The sequence below is a fragment of the Boleophthalmus pectinirostris genome, unplaced genomic scaffold (genome assembly GCF_026225935.1).
Source record: "Boleophthalmus pectinirostris isolate CB_2022bp ecotype Guang Dong unplaced genomic scaffold, ASM2622593v1 HiC_scaffold_17, whole genome shotgun sequence".
In the NCBI taxonomy this organism is placed as follows: Eukaryota; Metazoa; Chordata; class Actinopteri; order Gobiiformes; family Gobiidae; genus Boleophthalmus; species Boleophthalmus pectinirostris.
The window spans coordinates 6720368-6743937 of record NW_026571115.1 but is presented as its reverse complement, the minus strand read 5'-3'; the positions used below and the strand labels follow the sequence as shown (position 1 = coordinate 6743937).

Sequence of the window (23570 nt, the reverse complement as noted above, 5' to 3'; positions counted from 1 at the left end):
TTTTTGTTTGTTTTTTTTGCAGTGCCTCCTTCCCCTGGACCATCCGTGCGTTCTCTTTGTACGTCTTTATCGCAATCATAAATTCCTCCGTCCCATAAACGCACCACGACACAGAGGCCATAATGGATGAGAGCCTGTTTTATAATGCACTCAATGATAGACAAGACTGTTCAGACCAGCGCAGCCTGCACCTCCAGCTCTGAGCACGATTTATTACACATGTCATGGAGAACAAGAGGAACTACAGGCCCTATTCTAATCAATGTTATTCTTAAAGGCGCACTGTGTAACTTTTCTGGCGGAGGGGCCGTCGGATCCTTTTTTTCCGTGGAGATGTTATCGCTTTGTCCGGAATGTTTCACAGAATGGTGTTAAACCTTTCTATCTTTACAGAAACCAAACCTGAGCAATTTACAGGTGCTATTTTGGTATTTTTGAGCTATAAAAAACACCTATAATCTGTTTAATGTCACAATGTGGAACATTTCAGGCACAGAAATGACATATCCACGGAAACAAGCAGGTGACGGACCCCCAACCAAAAAAATTACACCGTGCACCTTTAAAGCAAACAGGTTTTATTTATTTAAGCTGCAGTTTTTGTTTTTAATCAGGATCCGAGAGGTGTTGATGCTCGAAGACTCATTTTGCTTTCACTTCTTCCTTCTCTTGAACAACTGAAAGAAGAGAAAAAGAGATTGAAAAGATAGAAAAAGGTCTGCATCCAATTTTTTCCCATGAATTTGAGCTAAATTCCTCTTGCCCCAGTACAGATAAAATGTATAAGCAGCTCTTGAGGTCAAAATAAGTCCAGTCTTGGGCTGTCAAAAGTAGTGAAAATCAGATTCTAATTGATACTAAATGTAGTATCGAAACTAGATACTCATTTGAGCAGGTGTCGATACTAAAAAAGTCACATTCACAGGACAGAAATTAAGCTTTCCTGAAGCTTTGGAATGATCTAGAGCTGTATCAGAACAAGTATGAGAAAGATATAAGACCAGATGGGAATAGAAAAGAAAGTACTATGATAATGTTGAAAAAAAAGAGTGTAAAGAATAGGCTCTGTTCACGCATCACAAACCAAGAAGACGTTTGGAACCTTGCGATGACGACTTCCGGCGGACTCTGTTCACGGTAGTAAGTCTGACAAACTCGAGGAAAAATGAAAAAATGTCCCAGTTTTCTTCATCTCCATGTCATTGTAGCCGTTCCCTTATGTTTGGCGAATCAGCCATTACATCCACACCTCAGTTTTCATCATTTCCCCACTGACACACAACTCCGAGTGCACTGGATACATGCGATTAGAAAAGATGAGGTGTCAAATTCAAGATGATTCCAAACAGCACATACGTATGCAGTCTTCATTTTAACACTGATCACGTTTACGTCAGTGGGTTTGATCACAGTCGGCCGGCGAGCCCAGTGTCGGGAACTGCACCGGAATTCATCTTCGCATGTTTCCAAACGTCTTCCTGGTTTGTGACATAAGCGTGAATCGAGTCTATTATCATTGTGATATCGAAATCTGTACCAAGTATTGAGTAGGGGGGTGCAAAAATATTGAAATATTGATATATCGTATTGTTTAATGTGATGATACAGTATCGATATCATGGGCTGCTGTATCAATATATCGCCAAGAGTATTTTTTGGTTTATTTGACTAAATTATTTTGTTACAGCTACAGTTTTGTTGCTTGTTCAGAGGAAAGAAACTCGTTTATGCGACACATTTGACATTTTCACTGTTTTGATGATTGAAATGTTTCATATGAACTTTGCACAAGAAGCAGTTTAACAAACACTTTAAGCCTTTATTTTTTTATTGAACCGTATCGAATCAATTTGAAATATATCGTATTGAATCAAAAGTGCACTGCATTGAGATATGTATTGTATCGTATCGTGGCCTATGTATCGAGGTATGTATCGTATCGTGGCCTATGTATCGAGGTATGTATCGTATCGGCAACTTCTCAATAATACCCAGCCCTAGTGCTGAGTATATCTTAGTATAGAAATCGAGGTTGAAATTGTAGTACAGTGACAACACTAGTGCTATCTGCCTCTAATTAGAAAGCGTTTTACGGTCTGATAATCAGGAAGTGCACATTAGCATGCTAGTTGTTGTGTGTGGAATCCCTCAGTTGTCCATGGCAAAAGGAGAAATCCCATTGGTCAACTGGACAAACGTTTATTTTGGTCGAAACGTTTTGAACTGAAGAAGCAGCTTGGATGAACTGCGAAACGTATTTGACCAAAATAAAGTTTTGTCCAGTTGACCAATTGGATTTCTCCTTTGCTAGTTGCTAGTTGTTGTTACCGTGATGACAAAACAAAAAAATATATATGTAAAAGCCTTTATAAACTCATCGTGGTGAGTAATTTGCAAAAGCGCTTTGAGTGCCTTGAAGGTGGAAAAGTGCTATAGAAAAATTGGACCATTTACCATTGACCATTTAATTAGTGTGCTCTGAATGCAAAAAGTACCGTATTTTCCAGACTATAGGGCACGCTCTTAAGCCTCCAACCCCATCAAAAAACGAGAGCGCCTAATAGTGCGGAAAATACAGTAAATGAAGGTAACTTGGAGCACTGCAAACTGTTTAACTTAATTGCCTAATTCCTTAATGCCCAGTGTCACAAATACGCGACAAACTGTTTGGATCAAGATCTAAGCCGAGATAGCGACCGCATTCTCTTAATATCGGTTAGAGGATACACAAAACACTTTTCTATATGTACATCTATATACATTCAGACATTAAGGGGTTTTAAAATGAACAAAAACAGTAAAAAAATATGTAAAAAAAATCAGGTCGAGCGTCTTTAAACGGAGGTTCGCTAACACTGTGACATTACCTCACCCTACCCCTGTTCAAAATGTAAATCTTTATTCAAATGGGTGAAGGTCAGGAGAGTCTCGGGGGGCTGCACATTGACTGGGATAAGCTCTAAGTGCAGATGTGTGAATAAGCTGGGACGGAAATGTTCCAGAGGGAGCTTTAGTTAACCCCGGAGCCACACACTGCAGATTAGACTGAACCAGAGGACGTGGTAAAGACTCTGACGGTGTTTGAGGTTAGACTTAAGAAGCAAGCGAGGAGATTTTACTCAGAAATAACACTTTTGACACCGGGGCACAGCCGCTGAAGTGAAGCGTTTACTCCTCATGGTGGGAATCGGTGTAACAATATTTAACTTTGCAAAATGTCTGTGTTTGAAATGAAGGACACGTAATAGGCTCTGTTCACGCTTACCGGAACACGTTTGGAAACATTCGCATGACGATTTACCGACACTGAGCATGTGATAAAAAAAATTTATTCAGCAGCAGCGTCTTCACAACCTGCCAAAGCTTTCCACGGAGGATGTCTCTCTAATTGCGTCTTCACATCAATTTATAAAAAGAAAAATGAAAGAATACAATGAAATCTGGATCAAGAAAACCGGTGTCCTGTCGATTTGAGCTTCCAAGCGTTACTGCGCCTACGTACAACCCCTAAGTGCTCTTGCAGTTTCAATGCCCGTCGATTTGAGCTGCTGAGGCACAAGTGGAGTAACACAAGTAACATTTTAAAAGTGTGTTTGGACCAGTTAAGCGGGTAAACAATGACATGTGTGTGTTAGATTTGCAGCAGAATCCCTAAGTTAGATGATTGAATAGTTTGGATTTAATAATTTGATTTTCATTACATCATATTTTATTTTGTTTCCATGTGTAGAAAATGTTGAAACTTTATTAAGAATCACAATATTATAACAGGAAATTCATAGCCTATGATGTTTAATATAAAGATTTCAGTGTTTCCAGTCATTTCTTTCTCTTATAAGCGCTTTGTGTTGCATTTTTGTATGAAATGCACTCTTTAAATAAAGTTTGATTTGATTTATATAGTGGGAGCCTTATTTGATTGAAGTTATAAGCCTGTCGAAATGAGCTCCTCTACCCAAATTCATATAAATGAGTGAATAATGGTGATTCTACAGTGGGAGCATTATTACACTAAATTGGCCTGTCGATATGTGCTACCTTTAGTCAAAGCCCTATTTGAAATGTAAACAGAAAAAGAGGATATTTTATTTCTAGGATTTAAGGGTTTTGTATCATGTGGCTGAGAAAATGGCATTGCTCTAAAGTGAGACATGCTATTTGAGCAGAATACAACCTGTCGAAATGAACTACCTACGCATATAACATAACTGTGCAAACAGCATCAAACCTGCTGTTTCTAATCCAAAGAAATGTGTTTTGAAACTGGGGAGGTTTGGCTTTATTGGATGTATACAACTGTAGAAATAGAAAAAAAGCTTATAGTAGTTTATTTCGACAGGATAACGTGAATCGATAGACATCACTGTTGATTTAGGCTGAGGGTAGGTCATCTTGACAGTGCAGCCCATTTCGACAGAACACCGGGCCATTTTCTCAGTTTTCCCAGATTTTGTCAGAGTTACTGTCGCCAGCGGAGCCCAAAGGAAGTCGTCATCCACATGTTTCCAAATGTCTGCTGGTTTTGTGATGTAAGTGTGAACAGAGCCCATAGCACCTGCAGCCTCACTGTTCACATCACCACTTCCTGTCCAGTTTAAATATTTAAAGATAAGACCGTAAAAAGGGAGCTGCAGGTGGATGTCACTGACAACATGTGACAATGAATAGATCAGCGGGGGACAATTCTGTGTTGTTTAGAAAGAGATGTTTTTGTCTCAACGCTCATGCTAATGTTGAGGCATAATAAATATTACAACAACTCCACAAACTAAATGACATATAAAAATAATTGGGTAGTCTTTATTTTAATGGATTTTAATAGGCTGTTTATATTATGTTACACGATTTTAATAAAAGTAGGGTGACCAGATGTCCTTATTTACCCTGGACAGTCCCAGTTTTGAGTCCTAAAACCACTGATTTGTCCCAGTTTTATTCAAGAAATGTCCCTGGTGTCCCTATTTATGACCAATTACATCCCCGCCAACAGTAAAGAGAGGCATACATTGTTACTTGTTTAGGTAAAATACAGAAAAGCCGCTTAAAAATGACCAAAACACAAAGAAAATGTGACTATACTGACTCACATGTTGGTCATGTGCCGAGAGCAGAACAATTTTCCTTAATTACGCACTCATTCACAATTTTATTATTACCAACTGCCCCAAATCGGAGGTTCCAGTTTTTGATTTGGAAAATCTGGTCACCCTAACTCAGCAGTGCTTGTGGTGGTACTTCTGGTTAAGTAGAAATCCCATTTGTTTAAATGGAGAATTTGAAAAGTTCCCCGACTAAAAGGTGATATAAAGGAGGTAGATTTGTGTAAAATATCCAATCTTCATGAGTCACACTGCGCCGATTCTCTGGAGGCTTTAAAACGGCTTTGTAGTCCGCATAGAACTTATTTACTGTGAGGATCAGCAGCCCCATACAAAATAATACAACCTCGTGTGACAAAGGCGGCGCCCACAGCGACTTCCGGAAGAAGGTGTGCATTATGAGTTGGTAACAGTATTTAAAACTTCTTCCATTTTCAGGTATTTTGCTCCAAGTGTTTCTAAAGTCATGTCACAAGTTGTTTAAAGTGTTTAAACTGTACTGTGGCTGTTCGTGCTCTGTAAATGTCTCAAATATCAGTTATTTCCATAGAACTATAATAAAACCTGGAAGATGAATCCAAGAAGGCACCGTGTTGTTTTCAATAGCAAATACTCAATGGTGCATGGGCCCAAAAATTATTTTCACTTCCACATTTACTTCCTCAATAGGGGCGAGCTCCTCCCATCCCTACAAGGTCTGACTTTTGTGAAAGTTGTGGATGTCCTGTCAGCTGAACACGGGCAGTTTGAATTCCCAAAAAATGCATTGTGTTCAATAGGAGAATTCTTTCTGGGCCTAAGCTCCGGGAGCTGCAGTACCTGGAGAGACCACTAGTTGGTCTCGAGCTGGAACAGAGGGGGAGGGGCTTATCCAGATTTTATTATAGATCCATGTAGGGATGGGCATGATTAATCGATTAATCGATAATTGATCATTAAGAATTTCATCGATTACGTTAATTTTAATCGACAAACTGAATGTAGGTTGTTGTGTGTAGTGTGACCAAACAGGTGTGTACATGTGTCTCTGCATCAGAAGGAACAAGACACAAACACAAACATTCGGTCAGTCTGTAACGTACCGAAGCACAAATGTGTATTTAACGATGATTTGTACAAGAAATTCCACACTTTCTGTTGCGTTCGGGACAAGTGTGAGTCCATGTGCACAGTGTATAAAGCAGCACATATGTTTCTGTGTCCAGTGGGAAAAAGTTTTACCAGGTGAGAGTCGTCGCTCAATGTCGATGACGAGTCCCCACCTCCCTCCCCCCGTACGGTGTCCTGGTTTTGACAAACACAAATCTGGTCACACTAACCTGTATTCACCTGAGTCATGTCTTTTAATCAGACAGAAACTGACCACATCAGCGACACAAGAGCTGTAGTTTTATCTTCGCTTAGTTTATGCAAATTAGTGATGTGGTTTTAAGTTTTGTTTCTGTGAGAGTTGCACAAAACTGAATTAAACACATTATAATGTCAGACGGATTGATGTGGCTCTAGAGTCGTTACGGTTTATATGTCGTAAAGTTGAATTTATTTATGCAGATTAGTAGTGCAGATAGTAATAATAATGATGATCATTTTAATATAAAAACGTTAATGATTAATCGATAATCAATCGTTAATTCTTCCGACGATCGATTAAGAAAATTTCATCGAATCCCCATCCCTAGATCCGTGGTTATTTAACTGTTTTAAATGAAGCTAGTTCCTGCAGTGGAGCATTAGTTTACCTGTTGCTATGGTGACGTCATGGCGGTGGCGTCAGAGCAGTGATATAAAACAGTGATTTGGCTTTTGCCGGACTACTTGTGTGTTATGCAGGATTATTAGAGTCATGCAGTCAGCCACTGGGATTCTCACTTGCTGTGGTCTAATGGGATTTAAACACTGATATCTATACACAGTTTAGTATGAATAAAAAGTTGATTTAGTGTTTACTTCCACTTTAATATTCCCACTAACCACTTCCCAATGCAGGTTTTTCAGTTTACCCATAATTCTCACCTTTGACCTCCAACTTGCACTCGACCTCGTCCTGGCCCAGTTCGTTGATGGCGCGGCAGGCGTACCTCCCCCCGTCGAACAGACTCGGTTTACGGATCCTCAGAGTCAGGACCCCCTGGTTATTCTGCATCAGGAACTTTGGGTCCTCCCCGATAATCATGTTGTTTTTCATCCACACGATCTTTGGCTGGCGGAGAAAAGGAGAGAAAAAGAAGAGAAAAGAGCAAAGAGGAAGTTTTATTTCTAGCAATTAAGGGTTCTGTACCATGTGGCTGAGAAAATGGCGTTTTGCCCCAGTGTGAAACATGCTTATAAACTCACCATGGTCAAAACTTAGGATGCTGCAAACACTTTCATTAAAGTTTTTATTATTTATGATTAAAAAGTATTTAAAAAACACCTATAAATAATTCAGTAGTAGTATAAGGTTCTATATTACACAGTTGACCCTTGTGAGCTTTAAGTCATGTTATAATATTGTTCCCTCCTCAAAAACAGACCTGGAGTTGTATTTAGTTTCATTCACACATGTTTGAGTAACCCTGCATTATCAGTCTCAAAATGCTCTGTTCCACCTTGTGATGTCATGAAGCGATTACAACTTAACAGCTTTTTACTTCAGTTTTACTATAGTTCAGTAAACTGTCCTATAAAGGCAGAACATCATGTTTGGTCAAAAATTAGTTCATGTCATTTTGTTTGTATTTGAGACCTTCTTTATCGTGTGAATAAATATAATGAAAAATATTGAGCTCAAAATGGACCTTTGACTCTTATTTGTCAGTTCCTGTATCTGCCTTTGTATCATGAACCAAAAATAAGGAGAGGTGCAAAGACAAAAGGCAGTAACAGTGTATGTTTTGTTTGTGATTTAGTTCATAAATATATTTTATTTTCAAATCCAACCTCTCGCCTCCTTTTTGTTGCGGCTTTGGCACAGAGTCTTAACACTTTAAATAAATATAGCTTTGTATTCAATTATACTTAAATGATCTTGAATGTGAAAGTATTTGGTGTATTTATTCAGACTGTACATATTATACTGCACAGTAACTTGTCTGTCAGACTGTTTCACTGTAATTGTTGCCACACGATTCTGATCAGCACTAAACAGGAAATCCAAAGCTCTTCTGTATAATTTCAAACAAACACCATGATGACCAGACCTCAGTGAGGTGTTCTTATAATGGATGAAGTCTAGGGAAAATCAAGCAAATAATGATCATAACTGTTACAGTTACTGTGTTTTGTCTTTGCACGACTCCTTATTTTTGGCTCATGATAAAAAGGCAGAGTACAGTCACTGCCAAATAAGGGTCAAAGGTCCAGTTTGAGCTCAATATTTTTTGCATATATTCGCAAATATGTCTTCATTATAGTACCTAGTTGTCAAATTTTGGGAGCCCAACCTATTATACTTTTACTTCTGGACAAAAAGTAACAGAAACTCTGAAGTATTTTTCTTAGTTTCTTTGTTTCACAGTTAAGCTCTTTTACCTTTGTAGGGCAGCGTAGACAGGCAAATCCAGGGCTGAATTTATCAAAATGGTTCTAATGATGGTGTATGGAGTTTAAAAACACAGTAGAGCACTTACAGTATTATCACATGACATCACAAGGTGGAACAGAGTGTTTTCAGTTTGAGAGAAAACCCTAAATATGCAGAATATGTGTGTTGAACAATGAAAAAAACACAACTCAAGGTCTGTTTGTGATGAGGAAACTACATTATACACAGAGTAACACTTCCTGGAAAAGAAGAGCATCACATACTGACATCAGCAAGTAGAAGAGGGTGTGACAAACTGAAAATAATGGATATAATGGAATGGAGTCGTCACATCTCATCGACATTCTCAGGTAAAAAAATGGAGATTTAATACTCAACAACGGTGGATTTTCCTAACATTATTTTTGAGGTTCAGACCCAAACTCTACTGAAACTCCTTTGAAGTTTTCCATAGACTTAATCCTCCTGAGATCCAGCTGCAGTGGTGTCTGGAGGAAACAGAATCCAGGTCAGAGCGTGGACCTGACAAATGCTTCAGATTTGTGGAATAAAAGTGGAAATCAGAACTGTTCCTGCTGCAAAGAGAGAACAAAAGAGAGACCCACCCTCTGATCATGAAGCCTCTGTCTCCTCTGGGTGACACTCAAAGAAGAACAAGAACTATAGAGGTATATTTACTCACTTATGTTTACTCGAGTGACTTGATAGAATAGAGTACTTTTCTTCGCTTTTCTTTCCACAGAAGTGTATAGATTGACTGGTTCTTACCCGGGGATGTCCGCGTACGGCGCAGCTGATGGCCGTGGTGTAGCCTGCCACAACAGTCCTGTCCACTAGGGGCGCTGTGAACTTGGGCGAGTGGCTCATGTCCTTCTCTCTGAACGGACGAGGGTTGAACTCCAAATCTGAAACGACGCGGGGTCATTTCGTTAGTATCATTCACAAGTTGTTTCATTTATGAGGGTGTGTGACGTGGGTTGATTCAATTACAGGTGGTTTTATAGCGCAAAAATACCTGTGTAAAATGAGTGTTCTGACTGTGAGCTTTAGAATCGCCTCTCCACAGAACAGAGGCCAACTCCAAATTTAGAAAACCCACTGCACGCACTAAACCAGGCAATCTGTGCTTTATAGACAGTGTTGGGAAGTGACTTTTAAAATGTATTCCCCTACAGATTACAGATTACATATCCCAAAATGTAGTTTGTAACATAATCCATTAAATTACTTAAAGTGAGTAATGTAATCTGAATACTTTGGATTACTTGATTTGCTGTAGAGAAGCAAATCAAGACGAGGATATCGTAACATAAGATGTTTTGTCTGATAAAAGAAAATAAAAAGCCCAGACTTTACTTAACCATATTAAAAATATTATTGATAGAAGGTGACACATCCACGCAGCAGGATTTAGTCCTGTTAAATCCTGTTTTAGACCTGGTTTAAACCTGGTTTTAGTCCTGGTTTAGACCTGGTTTAGACTTGGTTTTAGTTTCTGGTTTAGACCTGGTTTTAGACCTGGTTTTTAGTCCTGGTTTAGTCCTGGTTTGGACCTGGTTTTAGACCTGGTTTGGACCTGGTTTTTGAATTGGTTTAGACCTGGTTTTAGACCTGGTTTTTGAATTGGTTTAGACCTGGTTTAGACCTGGTTTTAGACCTGGTTTAGACCTGGGTTTAGACCTGGTTTTAGACCTGGTTTAGACCTGGTTTAGACCTGGTTTAGACCTGGTTTTAGACCTGGTTTAGACCTGGTTTAGACCTGGTTTAGACCTGGTTTTAGACCTGGTTTAGTGTCCGGCGATGAGTGGAATTACCGGGAAAAAAAAGGGATTATAGCCCAAAATGTGAAAACAGGAAAATCCCGCCGTGTAATCCATTTACTTCAACAAAGTAACTGTAATCCAATTACCACTCACTGAAACAGTAACTGTAACTGAATACAGTTACTCATAATTTGTACTCTGATTACGTAACTCCAGTACATGTAATCTGTTACTCCCCAACACTGTTTATAGATCCCACCTGCAGCTAGAATCTGCACACATGAACCCACGTCACATCACTTCCTGTCACACACCTTCACCTCATCATAAAAGAAGCATGTAAAGTAACTCGTGAGTGAGATTTCCCTGAACATGAGCCGATAATCAGTGGGTTTGAGTGATACAAGCGGGACAGAGGGAGGGGGACGCTGTTGCTGTTTCAAGAATGTTATCGTTATATTAAGTATGCAGATGATGTGTGTGGGGAGTGACCCTGTTTATGCACACCAAGTAAAAACAAAAGTAAAAGTATTGAAGTTGCGTTTAGTCCCAGTGCTGCATTAAACCAAAGCCAAGTCAGACTTGAGTCACTATTTTTAGGACTTGAGACTTGACTTGATAAAATGGACTAAGATTTGAGACTCGACTTGGACTTGAAGGTCTGTGACTTAGGACTTGACTCGGACTTTATGCCTGTAACTTGAGAAGACTTGATGCTTCTCCTAAAAATATATGTTTTTAGAAAATACTTTTCTCTTTACACTTGATAAATGCGGTGCTTAATTTTACAGGAACAAACTGGAACATGTCAATCCCACTTCTGTTTGTTACTTTGGATGGAACTGAAGTACTGTGATGTGGTATCCTCAAATGTACTACAGTAATATACGGTACAATACAGTAAAACTACATAGAATATGATCCTTCCATTTCAGACACATGACAAAATATTTGTAATTTAGCACTGAAAATGTGAATTCTTTCTGTTCTGACCGTAATGATTCACACTAAGATCTTGACAAGACATTTAAAAAGGAAAAAGTCACATTTCTACAACTCTTCTATAAATACTCCTATATAAAAATACCATAACTTTTTAAGTACAGTTTAGTTTGAAAGTCATATAAATTGCAAAAACATAAGCTATATTTGGTAATTTGGTTTAAAGACTTGACATGACTTGGCTGTTGCTAGACTACTCAAAGCTCAAAGCAGACGACTTGGACTTGACTTGGACTTACAGACCAGTGACTCGAGATCCGACTCGAGATTTGACTTGGACTTGGCTTGTACTTATGGGCCAGTGACTCGAGACTCAACTTGGACTCTCCTGTCTTTGAGTTGGAATTTGACTTGGACTTGCGACTTACTTGAGACTTGCAAAACAACGACTTAATCTCACCTTTACAGAGCAGTGCCTACAGTTAGCATCGCACTCCCGGGGAACATTGATGACATGAGCTGCAAAGTATCAACAGGGAAAAGCTCCGTGCGTTCATATGTTCGGCTAATTTAAATGGATGGTCTCATGGTGTTCTCGAGAAAATTCACAGTTAAATCTGACTATTCGCAGCTCTAAGTACCTCGCTAATTGTGCAAATAAATGTCGTATTTTTGCTTCTTTCTCAGCTCCTAAAATAGGTTCTTTCTCTCGCAGATCACCATTTCATCACAAGGGCAGCTTCGTTTTTAGAAATCTCTGTTTTTAAAGCCAGACTGGACTAAAATGCTTCTTGGTCTTCTGCCAGTTTTCGTTACTTGGAGCCCAGACAAAATCAACAAAACCACTGCTGTATTTGGCTGGAAGCAGGTGGTGATTTCTTCTGTTTTTAAACTCTGGTCCAAGTGGAATAATTATACAGTATTTTCCATTATAACAACTATTGTGTTTTGTGTAAAAGTTGAGAATCACACTTTAATTACAGAAAAATAAGTTCAAATGTCCGTAAACAGCTCCATACTTTCCAAGGACTGAGAGGGTTCAGCTCAGTTTGTTGTATATTGTGTTGTGTTATTTCATTTTATTGATACGTGCAGTGACATCATGCTGGGGGTGTCCTGCATGTATGTCTATGGAATGTTCAATCTATCTATCTATTATGGTGACACAATGCACACATTACTAAGAAAAAATACAAAATGGATTAAAACAGGACATTTTCAGGAGTCTGTGATTCATACGAGTGTTCATGGTTCTGTTTAGGAGTTTGATTTTCAACAAAAAGCTGAGATTGACTGACTGAAAAACTAATACGAACTTGTTTTGATATGTGTTGGTATGTTTTGGTATGTTTTGGTGTGCTTTCTGAGTATTATTTGGTATGTTTTGGTACGTTTCGGCATGTTCTGGTACGTTCTGGTAGGGCTGTCGCAATAACCATAAAAATGAATGACTGCGGTACTAAGAGGCCCACCACGGTGCATGTTGAGCCACTGAAATCACCACACGTGTCCAAAGTGACACGACCAGAGTCCTGCACGGGTCCATTTTTAGAGACCCGCACCTGCCCGGACCTATTCACTTTCCACCCTTTCCCGTCTGTGCCTGTGATGACCCAGGACTAACCCAGGACTAACCCAGGACTAACCCAGGACTAACCAGGACTAACCCAGGACTAACCTAGGACTAACCCAGGACTAACCTAGGCAGGACTAACCCAGGACTAACCCAGGACTAACTAACCAGGCAGGACTAACCCAGGACTAACCCAGGACTAACCTAGGACTAACCCAGGACTAACCTAGGACTAACCTAGGACTAACCCAGGACTAACCTAGGACTAACCCAGGACTAACCTAGGACTAACCCAGGACTAACCCAGGACTAACCCAGGACTAACCCAGGACTAACCCAGGACTAACCCAGGACTAACCCAGGACTAAGGTGTGCCCACGGAGACCGTTTGGTGTCTGCAGGTGAAAGTACCACTGCAGCTCCACGCCGCATGGAGGTAAACGCAGCCGTCAGCTTTGCAGACACGTGCTCTGTGTGCTCATACTAGGGGCTCTCTCTCTTAAGTCCACGAGTACCCGACCTGGTGCAGGACTCTGACCCGACCTGGTGCAGGACTCTGACCCGACCTGGTGCAGGACTCTGACCCGACCTGGTGCAGGACTCTGACCCGACCTGGTGCAGGACTCTGACCTGAGCTGCCACAGTGAGAGCTGGAGAGATGCAGAGGCACTTGTTCCAAAGCCAAATGTTACTTCTCCCACAGTTCACACACTATATCCACACATCAAAGTACATGTGCATCTGTGCAACAAGTGCATCATCAGAGAGAGTTTTCAGAGCCACTGGAAATATTATAACTCCAAGGGATGGGGGGTGGAGATGGGGGAGGAGGTGCGATATCACTGCATACCACAGTGTTGAGCGGCTATACTGTACTGCAGGAGAAATTCCCTAACCGCGACAGCTCTGTGTTCTGGTATGCTCTCCTATATTTTAAGTAGGTTCTGGTAGGTTCTGGTAGGTTTTTATGTTGTGTTTTGGTATGTTGGTATGCTTTGTGAGTATTATTTGCTATGTTTTGGTATGTTTCAGCATCATTAGCCATGTTCTGGTATGTTCTAGTATGTTTTGGTATATTTTTTGGTGTGTTTTGCGTTGTGTTTGTTGTGTTTTGTGTTGTGTTGTGGTATGTTTTGTGTTGTGTTTTTTTGTGTTGTGGTGTGTTTTGCGTTGTGTTTTGTTGTGTTTTGTGTTGTGTTGTGTTTTGTGTTGTGTTTTGTGTTGTGTTTTTGTTTTTTGTGTTTTGGTGTGTTTTGTGTTTTGTTTTGGTGTTTGTGTTGTTTTTTGGTATGTTTTGTGTTGTGTTTTGGTGTGTTTTTGTTGTGGTGTGTTCTGTGTTGTGTTTTGGTGTGTTTTGTGTTGTGTTTTGGTATGTTTTGTGATGTGTTCTGTGTTGTGTTTTGGTTGTGTTTTGTGTTGTGTTTTGTTGTGTTCTGTGTGTGTGTGTGTGTTTTTGTGTGTGTGTTTGTGTGTGTGTTGTGTTGTTGTGTTTTGTGTTTTGTGTTTTGTGTTGTGTTTTGTGTTGTGTTTTTGTGTGTTTTGTGTTTTGGTGTGTTTTGTGTTGCGTTTGGACCTGATTTGGTGATGACGGCCGTGTTCTTGCTGACCCCCGGTTCCTCGCTCAGTCCGCAGATGTTCTCACTGTAGATTCTGAAGGAATACTCGTTTCCCATCACCAGGTCTGACACTGTACAGCTGGGTCTGCGGTTGTGCTCATACACAGTGAACCACTCCTGAAAAACAGACCAGGGACACAAGAGAGGGAGAGGAGGAGGACGAGGAGAGAGGGAGAGGAGAGAGGGAGAAGAGACAGAGAGGAGGAGAGAATGGGAGAAATGTGAGATGGAGGAGAGAGAAAAGGAGAGAGAGAGAAGAGATGGGGAGAGAGAGGAGGAAGAGAGTGAGAAAGGAGGAATGAGGGGTAAGGAGCGAGAGGCCGAAGGAGGAAAAAGGGAGAGAGCAAGAAGGTGGAGAGACAGGAGGAGTAGGAGAGAGGGAGAGATGCGAGACAGAGAAAGAAAGAGAGAGAGAAGAGAAGGGGGAGAGCGAAGGTGGAGAGAGTGGAGGAGGAGAAGGAAAGAGAGAAAGAGAAGGGAGACAGAGAAAGAGAGAGATGAGGAGAGAGAGAAATAGAGAGGGGAGGAGAGAGATGGGAGACAGAGGATGGGAGAGGGAGCAGAGGAAAGAGCGAGAGAGGAAAGAAAGTGGAGGAGGAGTAGGAGAGAGAGAAAGAGATGAGATGGAGAGATGGGGAGAGAGAGGAAGAGCAGTGAAAAAGAGAGGAGGGGGAGAGAAATGGGAGACAGAGGAGGATGAGAGAGGGAGTAGAGGAAGGAGCGAGAGAGGAGAGACAGTGGAGGAGGAATGGGTGGTTGGGGGAAAGGGTGAAGGAGAAAAAAAGGGATAGAGAGAGTGAGGTGTTAGAGAGGAGGTAGAGAGACAGGAGGAGGAGGAGAGAGGGAGAGATGGGGAGAGAGAGAGAAAGAGGAAGAGAGGATGAGGAGGAGAGAAATGGGAGACAGAGGAAGAGGAGAGGGAGTAGTGAAAGGAGAGAGGGAGGAAAAGGGGGAGAGCGAAGGTGAAGAGAGTGGAGTAAGAGAAAAAATTGGAGACAGAGAGAGAGGAAGAGGAGAGAGAGAAAAGAGAGAGGAGGAGAGAGATGGAAACAGGAGGATGAGAGAGGGAGTAGAGGAAGGAACGAGAGAGGAGAGAGAGGAAGAGGGAGAGAGAAAAACATGAGATGGGAAGAGAGAGGAAGAGGAGTGAAAAAAGAGGGAGGAAGAGGAGAGGAGAGAGATGGGAGACAGAGGAGGATGAGAGAAGAAGTAGTGGAAGGTGAGAGAGAAGGTGAAGAGAGTGGAGGAGGAGTAGGAGAGTGAGAAAGAGAAGGGAGAGAACGAGAGATGAGGAGAGCGAGAGAGAAAGGATGAGGAGAGAGAGAAATAGAGAGACGGGGAGAGAGATGGAGGAGGATGAGAGAGGGAGTAGAGGAAGGAGCGAGAGAGGAGAGTGGAGGAGGAGTAGGAGAGAGAGAAAGAGATGGGACACAGAGAGAGAGGAAGAGGAGAGAGAGAAGAAGAGAAGAGAGAGAGGGGTATGAGTAGGTGATAGGTGACAGGGAAGAGAGAGAATGGGAGAGAAGAAAGAAAGGAGAGAGAGAAAGAGAAGTGAGTTAACTGGTAAAAGTGCAGCTAATTTAATGAGTAAATGAGTGAATAAAAAACTGGATGTATCCTGCACTTTTACAGTTTATAAAAGAGTCAAATCCCAACTGAACCTGGGCCTAAACCTGCAGACAGAGGAGACACTTACTCTCCGTATGTGGACAGGCCATTTCACGCCGGCCAATTCACACCGACGATTTCATCTGAGAGCCTTTTTAAATCACCGTCTGACAGGAACACTTGTATAAACTGTATATTAAACCTAATGAAATCTGGGCCATATACTGTATCCCGCCCATGTTACAGAGCCTGAAGCGGAGCACATAATGAAACAGGACTTTTGTGAGTTTAAGCTGATTAGTGCTTTGGGAGCTCACAGTCTGCGCGCTACAGGAGTCAGGTCGAACCCGGTCACTCGCAAAGCTTTTGTTTCATCATTTCATCCCATTTTGTCGCTATTTGTATGAACATTTACAGTTTGGAAAAACACGCTAGTAGTTTTCAGTCAAATAAATCCACTTTGTAAATGTCTGTGTAATCCCTCAGTTGTTCAGGTATGAGCCATGGCAAAAGAAAAAATAGAGGCCCGGACAATTATGTTAAAAGTGACTCAGGGACATTTCACATAAACAATAGTTCAATAGTGTCGTACTTCCAGCTGTTAAAAGAGCGATCATTTCCACATTTCAGACAAAAAACTAAAAATCCAGTCCAGAGTCCTGCACGGGTCCATTTTTGGAGACCCGCACCTGCGCAGTACAACACCCCCCCTTTAACCTCTGATTAAACCCGCACCCACCTGTACCCCTTAAAGGTTGTATGGAGGATTTATTTTGTTTCAAGTTGTCAATGATAGCATTATAAAGGTGCAGTAGCCTTGTAATTATGATGACCAAAAAAAAGAGAATAAAAATTCATCAACTCTGGACGTGGTGGGGCTAAACATTTGCCAATAGATAACGACACTGCCTCGTTATCTGTTAGCTGACAGGCTGTCAATCAAACTCCCTACGTTTCTAGCGTAACTGACTTGCCTGCGCGCCGCCGGTACGTGGTTTACGTACGACTGTCACACAGTCCACAGACGCAAGACGCACAGACGCTGTTTACTCCACCAACGCAACAGTTCTTAGCGGCTTTTTTTGACCTATATCTTCCTCGCAGTTCGCACAAAGTTTGTTGCAATGGCGACAAGAATCCAGGAGCAGTTCGCCGCAAAAGAAAGTCCGTTTTTGAGGTCGCTGAAAGAAGAAGACAAGGGGAAAAGCAGCGAAGCCAAACTAAGGTGATTCTTATAGATTCATTCCAGCGATGGCGCGACTGAAGCAGACGCAGGGTCTAAAGACTGAACCACTGGTCCACAAATTACTCCTGGACAGGTCACTTGTGCTTATTATGAAAACGTACTTTATTTCCAAGAGCTGGTCAAACGTTTTTCAGGACACGAATGCGATATCCTATGTCTGAAAACGTAATTTTCAAGGCAAAGAAAGAGTCCGCTTGCTGCTGCGTGTTGTAGCTAGTTCATTCGCACTGAATCTTCGCGCACTCTTCTCTGCACAACCTTTAACATTCTACCCGCCCGTGCCTGAAATAAATCACACACAAATTAAAAGCGTTCTAACTGAAGCACTTTTTTTTTTTTCGATGTGTCTCTCAACGAAAATGTGACGCTAATTGAGGATTGAATAGGTGGTTTAAATAGGCAAAAGTATGGAGTAAGAAAGCTTTCAGAAATATTTGTGTGCATAGGATAGAAATCCGTGTCACATTTGGCTGTAGCTGAGTATAAAAAATATTCGTAAACTCTCGAATGAGTCCAGTCGTACATAAAATGTATTGTGTGTATTTTATCCATCAGAATATGAATTGAAAAGTTAAGAAGTAAAGAATTACAATCACCAAATGAAATGAAACTGTTATGCACACGAATAAGAATACGAATTGACAGATGTGACTTTACTGTCAAAAATACGTCATCACTTCACAGGCATTATTTATTGAGCAGAAGAAACACTGATCGAGAAGCCGGACTTTTGTGTCCCACATGCCACGGACTGAACCTGGAGTAACCCAGGACTGAACTAGGACTGACTGTGCGGAGGGTCTCGGAGGTGCACCCGCGTAGACCGTCGCGTGACCGCAGGCGAAAGGACCGGTGCAGACTTCTGCGCTCCACGGAGTTAAGAGTAACCGTTGCCCAATCGCAGTTTGCAGTTTTTATTTTTAAGGAGAAGCATCAAGTCTTCTCAAGTCACAAGCCTAAGTCAAGTCCAAGTCGAATCCCAAGTCTTAGTCCATTTTATGAAGTCAAGTTTCAAGTTCTAAAAATTGTGACTCAAGTCTGACACGAGTCCAAGTCACAGTTTGCAAGTCTCCACCTCTAGGGACTAGGGTGGACATTCAGACATAGCAACAGTTGTGTTAGTTTCAGTGTAGTTAGCTCCTCCCTTCAGGCAGATACACATGAGGCAGTGTCCACCAGCAACGACCAGAATTATACCACAACTAAACCAGAACTAATCCAGGACTGAGCCAGGACTGAACTGGGTCTGAACCGGGTCTGAACCAGGACTAAACCAGGACTGAGCCAGGTCTAAACGAGAATTAGAGAATAAATGCTTGTGTACCTTAGTCTTCATATCTGCTTTCTGCACTGTGTATCCGAGGATCTCACAGTTTCCGTCGTCTTTGGGAGGTTTCCACTCGAGAGCCGCGTTAAAGCCCCAGACGTCAGTGACATGTATGGCCACCGGGGGGCCTGGTAGATCTGTTAGGAGCAGAGACACAGGGGCACATGAGTGACAGACCAATGCAAAACAAGAAGGAGGCCAGGCTTGTATTCCCAATCTCCAAACACTATACTTACACACTGAAAAAAATGAATGTCTGCAAGTATTTTAAAGCAGAACTGTGTATCCGTGGAGATGGTTTTGCTTTGCCAAGAATCTTTCAAATTATGGCATTAAATGTATCTATCTAGCATTTATTCAAATCCAGGTGTTATTATTGCCGAAAAATACCTTGCAAAACATACATTGAGGCTTAGTTAAGGCTTGCATCTCCACATTTCTGACCTGTAACTATTTCCAAAATAAATAATAATACAAATGTGCAGTATTTTTGAAATGCCTTTGTATATGTATTATACAGATAGTTTAAAACAGGGGTCTCAAACTCAAATTACCTGGGGGCCACATTAGATAAAGTCTGAGTGAGGGTGGGCCGCATTGAGTATTCGATAAATAGCGGTTGCACGAAAAAAAAAAAAAAAAGCTGTATGTGCACGTGTACTCGTATTAACAGATCCACTTAGACTCGTTGCTTCACAGATGCTGTAAATTGAGTTTTGTGTTGTAAACTGCGCTAATAATCTGTTGTGAATCTGCAGGGGCACCGATTGCAGCTTCATCTGTCAGTGCGGCCCGCGGTCGGGGGGTGGGATTGTGCGTACATCTACCGCGGGCCGCACTGACATTATTCTTTGGAATCAAGTGGAGGGCCGCAAAAAATCCTTCCGAGGGCCACAGTTGGCCCCCGGGCCACGAGTCTGAGACCCCTGGTTTAAAAAGTATGATACAAAATCTTTTTTTAGCTTTTGACCATGTTATAATGTTGTTCTCTCACCAAAAAAATGAAGACGTTATAGATGTCATACATGCATGTTTGAGTAATTTAGTGATCTCTCCTGGGCTCTATGCTCAAAACTCCGCCCACAAGCCTACGTCACCTATGCTCCCACACGACTATTCTCCATAAATATACAAAAATATGATGCCAAACTGTACACAACAACTTCACAAACCTGATGCAATGTACAGCAGTTTTATAAGCGCAAAATCTGCTCACTCTGAAGGGGGAGTGACTTAGCATAAAGAACAAAGAGGAGATCAAAAACGAAAATGAAACTAATAAAACATGTAAATATGTTGTTTTGGGTGAATATAGCAATTTTAAGCCAATAAAAGGTAACATCGTGATCTAAATATGTTATGTGTTAAAATAATACTCCCTCTTTAATTGCGAATCACCAGTCAACATTATTTGGTAAACTTGTTTAACTTTTGGATTTCACCAACAGAGAAATCCTGGCCCCTGTCCTCCATCTGAAATTCAAACCTAATCAAATCCTATAACATGAGCCACTTAACACTCGGAGCTTATGGACCGTAATATGATCTGAACCCCGGTAATACGCTATAGGTGATTATGGGAAATGACATTCTAATCCTGACCTAACCTAAATACAGCCCTGACACATCATATAGGAAATGCTCATTACCGCGACCGACGAAAAGTGACAGAGTGTCCCTTTAAATCCAGGTCAAATCCCCATGTACGAGCTGTAATCCAGAGGAGCCATGCGGGTATCTCCTACTGCTCTACGCTCGGCAAAAAATGAAAATCTAACAGAGGTCAAATGAGTTGTGTAAATGAAGCTTGTTGTGGCTAATTTTGTCTATTTTTAAACCATAGACTGTACAAAGATTTGGTTTTATCTTTTAGGGATTTGGAGCAGGTGATCCACGCTTACAGTTAGTCCAAAATTTGGCAGCACGTCTTTTAACCGGCACACGTTGTAGAGAAAATATCACACCTATTTTATCCTCGTTGCACCAGCTCCCTGTTCATTTTAGAGTTGATTTTAAAATGTTATTGTTTGTTTTTAAAGTGCTTCATGGAACTGGCCCCAACGTACATCCCAGACCTCATTAATCCGTGTATTATTCATTCATTCGTTTTTCAATATAAAACCAGAAATAAGAAAATGAAAAAACAACAGTTTTCTTTCTTATTTATTATTATATCTTTGTTTTTTCAGTTTTTGAGTTTGTGTTTAAATGAATAATGGAAAAAACGGATAACGGCCGTTTCCCATTTCCATGATTTAAACTGTGATGTCGGACTTCTGCACCGCATACGGACTGAACCAGGACTAAACAAGGTTTGGGACCAGACCAGGACTTAGACCGGGACCAGGACCAGGACTGAGACTGGGACTGAGACCGGGACTGAGACCGGGACCAGGACCAGGACTGAAACAGGGACTGAACTGGGACTGAGACTGGGACTGAGACTGGGACTGAGACCGGGACCAGGACCAGAACAGGACCAGGACTGAAAACTGTTTAGTCCTGGTTCAGTCCTGGTTCCATATGCGGCGCAAACAAAAAGTTGAAAACTGAAAAAAATGAATCACCATTTTTTAAACTTTGGTTTTGGAGACAAATAATGAAGAAAATAGTTATTTTTCTGTTTTCTTGTTTTGGTTTTATATTGAAAAACGAATGAACAAATGATACACGGATTGTCATTGTTCTCTACACTCCTTCACTCGCTCTCAGGGTCAGTTCCAACTTATTGTCCCAAAACGAGACTCAAAAGCTCAAAAGACCAGGCCTTTTCTGTGGTTGGCCCCAAACTTTGGAACGCTCTTCCCCTCACGTTAAGAGCGCCCCCTTCAGTCGACTCTTTTAAGTCTTGTTTAAAAACACTTTTACTCACTGGCTTTTAAAGGACCACTAAACACCCAAACCACTTTTTTCTTCTGATTAGCTGTGTAAATGGGTCTAAAATAGAATCCCTGGGCTTTTTTGGGGATTTTTGAGAATATTTGTTAAAAATCAGACTATTGGGTCAAAGTTGTGTCTGTACCGGCCTCTTTACAGTTCAACTACAGCCAGTACATTTGAATTTTCGGGTTGGACTAATGGCCGCCGATGAGTCAGATGCAGGTTATTGCGTGACGAGCGCAGACACTGGCGTCTATGGGCGATGCGTGAGGAGCCCTGCCCCGACCTGGCACCACTGGGCACCGCGATGTCCCACCGTGTCTGGGGAAAAGGGAAATGTGGTGATCTGAGCACAAATGTCCACTCTGTTTCAAAATCCGGAGCGCACTGGTCCGTGCTGTGTTGGATTGTGTGGGTGTCAGTCAGCTGTCAATCATCGCTCCAGACCCCGCCCCACACCTGCTCCTTACAACCCGCTGGAGGATTTTTCAGATTTTGCTTAGATAAGGCTTTGGGAGAGTGTTTAGTGGCTCTTTATCTTTATTTTAATTTTCTCAGAAATCGACAGTGCCCCTTATGTATTAATTCTGGTTGTGTTTACTGACCTCAAATCAATTTCATGTGGTACCCGGCGCTCAAAAATCTGTCAAAATGTTTTAGTACAACTTTGGTAAGCCACAAAGCTGCACCACTTGATGGACTGATGAACAGAGAGCTGATTTTTTTCAATGCTTATAGTTTATGCAAATTAGCCAAGTGGTTTTAAGTTTCGTTTCTGTAAAATGTAAACTGTAAAATGTAAAAATGTGCACAAAGCTGCATTAAACACATCATTACTCAATGTATATTTAAGTCCTCCTCATAGGAAATAAAAAACAAACTTAAATGATCCACCCAAATTCACATTCATAATCCACATTCACCAAGACAGGGAGGTAACGCCGGACGAATTACGCCGCAATTTGCCGTGGATCGTGGACGCTTGGGCTCAGGGATCAGTTTCAAGTGTCGTCTGTTTGTTTTGCTTAATACGTCTTATAATTCGGTGCGCCTTATAGTACGAAAAATACGGTAAATACGTAGTTATAACCTAAGGATGCAACGTTAACGATTCCGATACTACAGCTTTAAGTCTCTGGCAATCCCAACATTTTCCCATTTATGTAACTGTTATTTATCTCTCAAGTAACCACAGAACAGCTTTGTATAAATGATAATTAAAACATTAAGGAAGTTTCTGGGCCAACCACGACCATATCAGCTAAACCTAAATTTGGAAGCTGATTACCGATTCAGCTCATTTTGAAACTCGTGTAAAGAAACATTTGGTTTTGCAGTGCAGCCCTGTGAGTCTTACGGGACAGGGATCAGGGCAATCAAAGCCGCAGGAGTCCAAGCACACACTCAGGAATTACACCGCGCCATCTGAGCGAGAGCAGGCCACACATCCAGGAATTAGACCGCTCCGTTTGAGGGAGAATTAGACTCATCCTCTTTTCCAAACGAGTTATTAGGAGTGAGGAGAGAAGCAGAATAATCTCAGCTTCAAACACCTGCAGCAGAAACATCTAGACCTGTCCTTAATCTCAAATGAGGGACTAAATACTCTCCGGATTCAGTTCATCTATTCACAATATCTACATCAAACAGGCAGAATACTTTTCAGTGACATCGCGCTGGGGGTGTTCTGCATGTATATCGATGATGGGATGTTGATCAGTTGCCATGGTGACACAATGCAAAGATTAGCAGTTTAGGAGTTTGATTTTCAACAACAAAGCTGAGAGTGACTAACTGAAAAACTGTTTGTGACTGTAATGTTCCTCGTTTAACAGCACAAATAATTTCACTTGCTAAATCTGCTCTTTTTTGTCAGATTGTGTTAAAATTAGGGGTGGGACTTGATTTTAAAAATATATCAAATTAATTACAGGCTTTGTAATTCTCAGTTAATCGCATAATATTTTGTCTTACTCGTTTACTCATTTCCTTC

General features: G+C 41.2%; 1 protein-coding gene across 1 annotated transcript in view; it reads right to left on the bottom strand.

Annotated features, from left to right (window-relative positions):
- Positions 1 to 259: 259 nt before the first annotated feature.
- mybpc2a (myosin binding protein Ca) overlaps positions 260 to 23570 on the bottom strand; it is a 56730-nt gene continuing 33419 nt past the window's right edge. Inside the window, exons 15-19 of the mRNA XM_020933156.2 lie at positions 18695 to 18834; positions 14474 to 14633; positions 9391 to 9527; positions 7113 to 7299; positions 260 to 677 (exon numbers count right to left, since the gene is read on the bottom strand). Coding sequence (XP_020788815.2) covers positions 643 to 677; positions 7113 to 7299; positions 9391 to 9527; positions 14474 to 14633; positions 18695 to 18834 — 659 coding nt within the window. The 3' untranslated portion in view covers positions 260 to 642. The remainder of the gene's footprint in view (positions 678 to 7112; positions 7300 to 9390; positions 9528 to 14473; positions 14634 to 18694; positions 18835 to 23570) is intronic.